Consider the following 9,438-nt stretch of genomic DNA (forward strand, 5'->3'; position numbering starts at 1 on the left):
ACTCTGCACTTGATACAATGTGTTAAACTGTCATAACTTAGATGTATTATGCAAAACCCAAACCTCTGTGCAACTGTACTAACAGTGTACTTGCATGGTAACTCCTCAGGAACTGTCCACTTAATATAAAGTGTAAAACGGTCATAACTTACTGTGTATTATGCAAAACCCAACCCTGTGCAACTGTATTAACAGTGTGCTAACATGGTAACTCCTCAGGAACTGTCCACTTAATATAAAGTGTAAAATGGTCATAACTTACTGTGTATTATGCAAAACCCAACCCTGTGCAACTGTATTAACAGTGTACTAACATGGTAACTCCTCAGGAACTGTCCACTTAATATAAAAGTGTAAAACGGTCATAACTTACTGTGTATTATGCAAAACCCAAACCTGTGCAACTGTATTAACAGTGTACTAACATGGTAACTCCTCAGGAACTGTCCACTTAATATAAAAGTGTAAAACGGTCATAACTTACATGTATTATGCAAAACCCAAACCTCTGTGCAACACTGTATTAACAGTGTACTTACATGGTAACTCCTCAGGAACTGTCCACTTAATATAAAGTGTAATTGTTAGGGTCATTGTTGTGTACCACAGTAAATGCAAACACAATGTTACGTAGTGGATAGTAAACTCTGAAATATAAATGTGATAGTTATGCTTTGATAGATTCTGGGATATTATGGCATAGCACTTTTAAAGATTTACTCTTTATTTTAGATTTTTTGATTTGACATTGTGGTGACCTATTTGCCTTTACAGTAAATTACAGTGTTCTGTAAACAATAAACAAGAATAGCCTACACTTTAAAACCTTAAAAATACCTTGTTTAATCGTTTAACCATTTTGTAGTATTTAGTTTATTTACCGTGAGACACAAAAAGCGTTTTCTCCAATAAAACACAACATAAATTCACAAAAAAAACCATCAATTGTATTAGCCTGATGTAATCCAAATCTTTAGAATCCATACGTTGTTTGCAAGAAACCGATCCAAATTCAGCCCTTTATCCCTTTGACGCATACGATCACACCGGTGTGATCAGTCTTGGCTGGTCCCTGGAGCGTACGATCACACCGGTGTGATTAGAACGGTCAGTGCGTCACGTGATCAACTGCTAAATTCAAACGTGCTTTCGCACGGACGCACTCAGTGCTGTCATATATCACAACTATTGAGTATTTTAAACCACATAATGTTTATTTTAGGTTTCAGACATTTAAATACACATAAGTACTAGCAAAACAGTGATTTTGAATTAGTAAAATAGACACTGATGTCTATGGAAACGGCAACAATAATAATTTCCATTATAATAAGACGAAACGTTTTATTCATATCAAATACACATTGTGTAAGTAGCTTTACATTTTACCCTATTCTTCTCCTAGTTCACCGGCCACTTACTTTCATGTATTTCGTGAGAAACAACAGATCCGATTCCAGTGGCGGCTGGTGATAATTATTTTTGGGGGGGGCGCATTTTTTATTTTAGAGGGGGAGGGGGGGGTGTTATAAAACTAATTTTATAAAAAAAAACGGCTCATTGCTTGCAAAGTGAGATATTTTAAGCCTTGATTTGTTATAATTTTGATGATTATGGCTTACATAATGGCTTACAGCTTATGGAACTCACGAAATCAATTTTTGAAAATTAGAATATTACATGAAATCACACTGTAGTAGTTACACAGTAATCCCATGGTCATTGAACCAGGTTTTGGTTATTTTGGCAGTGTGGGCAGGTGAAAATCCTGCTGAAAATCATCTTCATCTTCATAACGCATCTTCATAAAGCTTTTCTGCTGAAGGAAGCATGAAGTGCTCCAAATGTCCTGGTAGACGGCTGCATTGACTCTGGACTTCCAGGACATTAGAGCACTTCATGCTTCCTTCAGCAGAAAAGCTTTATGACATTTAGATTTTGTGGGTTTCATAAGCTGTAAGCCATAATCATCAAAATTATAACAAATAAAGGCTTGAAATCTCTCACTTTGCAAGCAATGAGCCTATATAATATATTAGTTTCACATTTGAAGTTGAATTCCTGAAACAGTTAACTTTTCCATGATTTTCTATTTTTTTTGGAAAAGGGTCTGTAGGTCTCTTAAGTGAATTCTCGTTATCTCTGACGAAAGGGTCTGTACATTTCAGACCAACAAAGCAGCAACAAAAAGCATGTTTCCTACTTGAACATAAAACAGTGCTCTTCTTTATATACATTTCAGATCAACAAATCAGGACCAAAAAGCATCTTTCCTACTTGAACATAAATTTAGCTCTTCTCTCTTTCTGGCCAGCAAATTTCTCAATTACTCTCTGATTAAAGTCAGTCATCGCTGTGACAAGTCTCTTTTCCATGGACAGCAATGCCAGTGCATTCAGCCTCTCCTGGGTCATGGTGTTTCTGAGAAAGGTTTTAATTCTTTTCAAGGTTGAAAAGCACCTCTCAGCTTCAGCCGTGGTCATGGGTGTGGTTATGATAACTTTTAGGAGAGTCACGGTTTCGGAAAAGACTTCTTCGAGATTATTCTCCATAAACAGCTGGAATAGGTCCACAGCACCACGGCAGGCACAGAACTCTTGCTTGCTGTAGATAAGACTGAGCTCTGTCTTGAGCTTGCTTCCATTGAGCATCGGCAGGAAAGGTATCCTTGTACTCGTCAAACCTGTCCCCCTGCAACAAGGTGGCACAGACAAGGTGGTCTGTCTGTGAAGGAGAAACGCTCCCTAGTGTGTCCCAGGATTGTGTCACAGACCTATAGAGATAATTAAACAATATATAAATGTAAGGTAGTAGCCAGTCATCATATACTCACCCTCATGTTTTTTTCAAACCTGTATGAATTAATTTCTTCTGCTAAACAGAAAGGAAGATATTTAGAAGATTGATACCGTGAGAAATTTACATTCTCAGGAAAACAGCCACTTATCAGTTAATCGTTAATCGATCGATAAGGTCAATCAACTAAAGATTAATGAATTAATCGATAACTTGCATCCCTAATTTGATCATTTATATTTATGTTGCCAATTTATAATTTTTGGGATGCTGTTGTATAATATTAAAATGATGATTTTTGTAAGGATTTATACCAAACTAAAATAGTTTTCTTGAGTCTGTAGAATATGATATGCAGGCAGGACATTTCTGCAGCACAACAATATCGTAAAATAGTATTTTGACTGATTTCTATAACAAACTCACCTCTGCTGCAATCCTTTCACGTTCTTCCGGACTGAGCACCCGGCGTCTCTTTGTTGGCTGAGAACCACTGTTATGTTCACCAATGGAGTGGAGAGAGTTTCTGCAAAGGACAAAGCTAATTTATTATAATATTGGCAAAAGAGAGAGAGTTAATAATGAAAGAGAAACCAAATAATGATCATATAACAGGAATACAGTTACCTGATCTTTTGTATTTCCTGTTGGAACTGTTGGATGCTCACTTTGATATGGACCGAATCAATGTTCTTCTTCTGGAGCTTGGCATAGAGGAAGTCTACATGTGGCATGATGTGCTGATAAAGTTCCAGAAAGAACTTAAAATCCTCATTCTCCAGTAGCATGGCCAGGGCACCTGCTTCTCTGACAGTATTGGGGTCAAAGTCACCGGAGTCTTGTATGCTCTCAAAACAGTGAATGAGATCCTCTCTGTGCTCAAAAACTGTATTAATGGCACGGCTATGAAAGTTCCATCTGACATTGCTGGATCTCGGCAGTCTATGGGCAACCACTTTATCCAGAAAACATGTCCGCTTGGGTGACTTAGAAAAAAAGCTGGCAAATCCACCAATGTTAGAAAAAAAAATTCTCGTCTTGGATATGTGAGACGTGGCCTGCTGCATAATCAGGTTGAGCTGATGAGCGTAGCAGTGGATATAGTGGGCATTTGGATACACATCTTGTACTTTTCTCTGTACACCTGCAGTGGCACCCCTCATCACGCTGGCTCCATCATATGCCTGGCAGATGAGCTTACTTTTCTGATCCTCGGGGAGGATAGAAGCAAGACGCTCTTTTAGTGCAGTTGCAATGGACTCAGCTGTAGCTGACTGCAGAGGGATGAACTCAAAAAATCTTTCCTGCACGTTATTTTTGTCGTCGATGTAGCGCAAAACAAGCACAAGCTGGGCCAGTGTGGCAATATCTGTGGTTTCATCTGCCTGGATTGATAAAAACTACTTGTCTGGACTTCTTTGATTATTTCTTCTCTTGTAACAGATAACATACAGTCCAGAAGCTCGTTCTGTTTTAGATGTTCCCTTAAATACAGTAGCACTGTCAAGATGCTCTTTCAATGCTCCATCAAGAGAGGCCACAAAATCCACCAATCCGCGAAATATACCAGGGTTATCTGAGCTCTCACTCTCATCATGACCACGTAAAGCCAACTCAAATGCTCCACAAAACTTTACACAGTCTATTATCCTGGACAGTATGTGTCGATTTTTTGTCACCTCTTCGTTGTGCCTCCTAATACCAATCCTGTAGCCTTCGTCTAGTTGTTCCGCAATGCTTACTTTGCCCAAAAACTTTAATTTCACGCTATTCTCAAGATGGCTGCGGCTACTTTCATGACGTTTGCATTTGTCAGATAGATGTTTGAGGTCGCTTACCCCCGTAGTGGTCAGGGTACATTCTGGCAAACCGTTTGCCAATCACGTCTAGCAATCGGCAAAGCAAGCTGTGCTACACGCCATTTACCAACAAGCGATGGGTAATTCGCAAAGCACAATGTTATTTTCTGTTTTCCCAGCACGATACTATAGAACGGCATAAAGTAATCGGTTTGAGAAGTAAGAGGCGGGGCACCAGTTAAAACATTTCAAAGTTAAAGTTCAGGCAAACAGGTATTTATATTCAAGTTTTAGTCAAATATTGATTATTTATAGCTGAATTAAGTAGAACACAATTATATTTGGAACAATATAGCATATGAATCCAATAAAGAATCCAACAGTAGGCCTAAGATATTGGCATGAGCATGACAACCCCATTCTTATGTAATATCTTAATAAAATATAGAATTTCTAATATCTTTAAGTTCACACCTCCATTGTGTAATATAATTGTAAAGTCCATTAACATAGATTTTAGCAGTGGTTCTCAAACTGGTGGCCATGCCCCCTGTAAGGCTGCCATATGGTACAGGGTGAGCCACACCAAGACATTTTATTAACTATAGAATTTTTCATAAATTCAGTGTAGCCTAATCATCAGAGAAATAAGACTTCCAACCAACATAATTTATTGAATCATTGCATAACGCATTCTATTGTAGGCTATGATTTCATATGTATGTTTTTTTAAGTTTCAAATTGTTTTGTGTTATTAATTTTCTGTGGGAAAAATCATCTACAGCTTGATCGTTTAATACGAGGCTATATATGCACGGATCATCTTAAACGTCACCCGAATCGCCTGCTTCTAATTAATAATGCACCGCCAACCACCCGCAACATAATTGTCTCTGATTTATAGATATCCGCACCCGAGCGCTACATTACATTTATTCTAAGGCCGGTTTCATACCGCACGCCTGAGTGGTGCGTCGGAAGAGCGTTTGCTGCGCTGTGAAACACCGGCTGTACCGCGCACAGTAGCCTACAACAGTCGCATTAGCAAGTTATTTATTACTTTATTTTACATACATTTATAAACAACTTTTTGACTGTCAATATAGTTTTAATAACTGTGATTTGTTTAATCCACATTGTGTTCGTGCTTTTCTGGTCCATGTAGCCTACCACAAAAATCACATTTTTTATAATTTTTTTGTCTTTTCCTCACTCAGAGTTGCTCTCAGATCCGTAGAAGCTTCCTACGTAGAAGTTTTAAGATAAATTAGGAGCTTTATGAGAGTATATTCTGCTTTGAGAATACGATATATATATTTTTTTGCAGTCTATCATTATAAACCAATAAAATCGGTTGTGTATAATTGCATTCTACTAATTCTATGGGGTGCCGTTTGTAAAGTGGCTCACGCTGAAAATAACAGCAACATTTTGTCACATTTAGCTTCAAACTATGTTTAAAAAACTGGTATTCATTTTTGACGGTCACTTTTTAGCACATTTACAACAATATTTGTCAACTTAGAGATATTTTAAATAGTTAAATCTAAATATTAAATGTTACACCTAAATGTTAAATCTAAATGTTAAATCTAAATGTGAAATCTAAATATTAAATCTAAATGTGAAATCTAATAATGTAAATGTTAAATCTAATGTAAATGTTAAATCTAATGTAAATGTTAAATCTAAATCTAAATGTTAAATCTAAATATTAAATCTAAATGTTAAATCTAAATGTTTCGGGTGAAACTAAATATTTAACTAATATGCAAATTCAAAATGCCGGTAACAGGAAGTGCCAAAATAAAAGCTCGACGAGGTCAGTGCGTGTTGTTTATAGTGTCAAATAACGAATAAAAACCATCTCATCCGGGAAAATGGACTCTTGGACATGGATTGTCGTGATAATAACTAGCCTACCTAAAATAACAAACACGTTTGTTATTATTATACACGTTTTATTAGCGAACATGACGGATCAGTCAAAGTGAGCCCCCTCGTGGCTGGCGATTATGGCTACAGGTCATAAGTCCCGCACCTTTCATAAAAGTGACACTAAAAGTTCAAAGTAGCCTACTCTTTAAATACAGTTTCTCCAAACGTGTTTATTATTTTAGGTAGTTATCACGATAATCCATGTCCAAGAGTCCATTTACCCGGATGAGATGTTCTTTATTCGTTATTTGACACTATAAACACACACTGACCTCCTCGAGCTTTTATTTTGGCACTTCCCTGTTACCGGCATTTTGAATTTGCATATTAGTTAAATATTTAGTTTCACCCAAAACATTTAGATTTAGATTTAACATTTAGATTTAGATTTAATAATTAGATTTAGATTTAACATTAAGATTTAACATTTAGATTTACATTTAACATTAAGAGTTAACATTTAGAATTAGATTTAACATTTCGATTTAGATTTAATATTTAGATTTAACATTTAGATTTAGCATTTGGATTTAACATTTAGGTGTAACATTTAATATTTAGATTTAAAATTTATTTAAAATATCTCTAAGTTGACAAATATTGTTATAAATGTGCTAAAAAGTGACCGTCAAAAATTCATACCAGTTTTTTAAACATTGTTTGAAGCTAAATGTGACAAAATGTTGCTGTTATTTTCAGCGTGAGCCACTTTACAAATGGCGCCCCATATAATTCAGCTATAAACAATCAATATGACTAAAACTTGAATATTAATAGCCTACCTGTTTGCCTGAACTTTAACTTTGAAATGTTTTAACTGGTGCCCCGCCTCTTACTTCTCAAACCTCTTACTTTATGCCGTTCTATAGTATCGTGCTGGGAAAATAGAAAATAACATTGTGCTTTGCGAAATACCCATCGCTTGTTGGTAAATGGCGTGTAGCACAGCTTGCTTTGCCGATTGCTAGAAGTGATTGGCAAACGGTTTGCCAGAATATACCCTGACCCGTAGTTGTCCACAAAACTTCAGTGCCGACACTTTGAAAAAGAAGACAGGGAAAACAAAACATGGTATTGCTAACATCACGTCCAGTCAGCCAGCTCCGTTTCTCGTAACAAGCGCGGGTAAAGCTCCGTTTGTAGCTTCGTCCTCTGTCACTTGCCTGCTGCTGGATGTGTAAATCTGGTTGTTCCGGTCCGAGATCCTTAATCTTTTTTTTTTTCTTCAAGCGAAAGTCTTGAGAAAGGGTTTTTTTTGTAAATAAATAACAGAATTTGGATTAACTGCTGCCATTGCGTAATAAAAAGTGATCAGCCTAGTAGCAAGCAAGGTTATTTCCCGCCGCGTACAGTTGAATGACAGGTGACGAGAACCAATCAGATTGGATAAAATAACATGTATCCAATTATGATTGGCCAGGGACGCAACGACTTGCGCCCCGAGGAGGATCTTTAAGAAACCAATCAGAGACCAGCTTCAGGTCACATGCTGCCCGAGAATTTGTGTACTCACATAGACACCCATGTGTCCGGCGTCCCTCGCCCATGAAACGTATTGAAAAACATAGTAAATATTTAATCAATTAAACACAGTTTTTATTAAATTCTGAGGCTCTTACTACGAGCCGACACATGAGTAAACTATTTTTATTTGATTATTATTTCATTTTAATATAATGTTTTTACACATGTTAATTTCTGAAATGTTGATGGGGGCGGCGCCCCAGCGCCCCCTATGGACAAGCCGCCACTGTCCGATTCTCTGAACTGTGAAACAAACTAACATGGCGCCGCCCATCGCGCATACAGCTCAACTAAAGCGATCATTATAAAGATGTTTAAACAACAAAACACAACCACTTGCACATATTTGACAATCGGAATATCAGTGTTTCATGGTATAGCTAATACATTTGTGAATATTTTGAATAGAAAAGGAAAAAAGACATAAAAGCAGATCATCACTCATTCAGCTCTGTGTTGTGATTGCGCTGTGTCACGTGACAAGAAATGACGCGTCACCATGGAAACATTAAAGTGACAGGTTCTAAATAACGGTCGCCTTGAAAAACTCACGCTGGGGGGTCAGTTAGAATATTTTAAACTTACGTGTGAAAGGGTTATGATCTTCATCTCCATTTCTCAGCAGCGACCGCAAACGTCAAATCCCGCGCTCAGGCGCGCGGCTGGTGATGAATTCAAATTAAAAAAATGCGCCTTCAAGAAGCGTTACGACATGTTTTACGGACGTGATATCAAACGCTCATTGGCTCTCGCCTGCTTCGTCACAGATTTCGACATGCCGTGTTTCAGTCGGTGTAGTACATTTGAAATGGATAAGCACGCGCGCCTTCACAGAGCGAACTGAAACCGGATTAACATTTTCATGGATTAATAATTTATATTCTGATCTGTACCTCATACACAACTATTATAATACTGCCAGAGAGGACTGCGGCTGCAACGCATCGACATGTGAACGGCTTTTGGTACCGGTTTTGACATTTTCGCAATAAACAAATTATTGTGACATTTATAACGTTAACGTTACTTGTCTGTCTGTTATGTTTTTATTTTCTTCATAAGTGTAGCCTACATAATTTTAAGGAATGGTTATGGGTAGGTTTAGGGGTATGTGTAGGATTAGTGGCTCAAAATATATTTTAAAGGCACACTGTGGAACTTTTCAACCTTTATAATATATTACCAAAACCCATTGAGATGGTACATCGACTTACAATAGGTTGAATGACACGTCTGCCGTAGCCTGAAGGTGTCTGTATCGCTTTTCCTAGCACTATGTAACTTCGGGTTTCGGGTAGGAACCCGAGCACAAAAAGAACTACAAAATTCAACCGCTTTACGGCATACGTCACTTCCCCCACCACCCACAACTTCCTCAGAT

General features: G+C 37.5%; 1 protein-coding gene across 1 annotated transcript; it reads right to left on the reverse strand.

Annotated features, from left to right (window-relative positions):
- Positions 1-2,677: 2,677 nt before the first annotated feature.
- Positions 2,678-5,075, reverse strand: LOC130095784 (zinc finger MYM-type protein 1-like). The gene is made up of 4 exons (XM_056262541.1): positions 5,070-5,075; positions 3,424-4,181; positions 3,223-3,322; positions 2,678-2,773 (listed from the first exon to the last, which is right to left on the reverse strand). Exons 1-4 carry the CDS (start codon positions 5,073-5,075, stop codon positions 2,678-2,680), a joined length of 960 nt encoding a protein of 319 aa, XP_056118516.1.
- Positions 5,076-9,438: the final 4,363 nt, after the last annotated feature.

Source organism: Rhinichthys klamathensis, unplaced genomic scaffold (assembly GCF_029890125.1).
Source record: "Rhinichthys klamathensis goyatoka isolate OS25496 unplaced genomic scaffold, OSU_Roscu_1.1 h1tg000011l_1, whole genome shotgun sequence".
Classification (NCBI taxonomy): domain Eukaryota; kingdom Metazoa; phylum Chordata; class Actinopteri; order Cypriniformes; family Leuciscidae; genus Rhinichthys; species Rhinichthys klamathensis.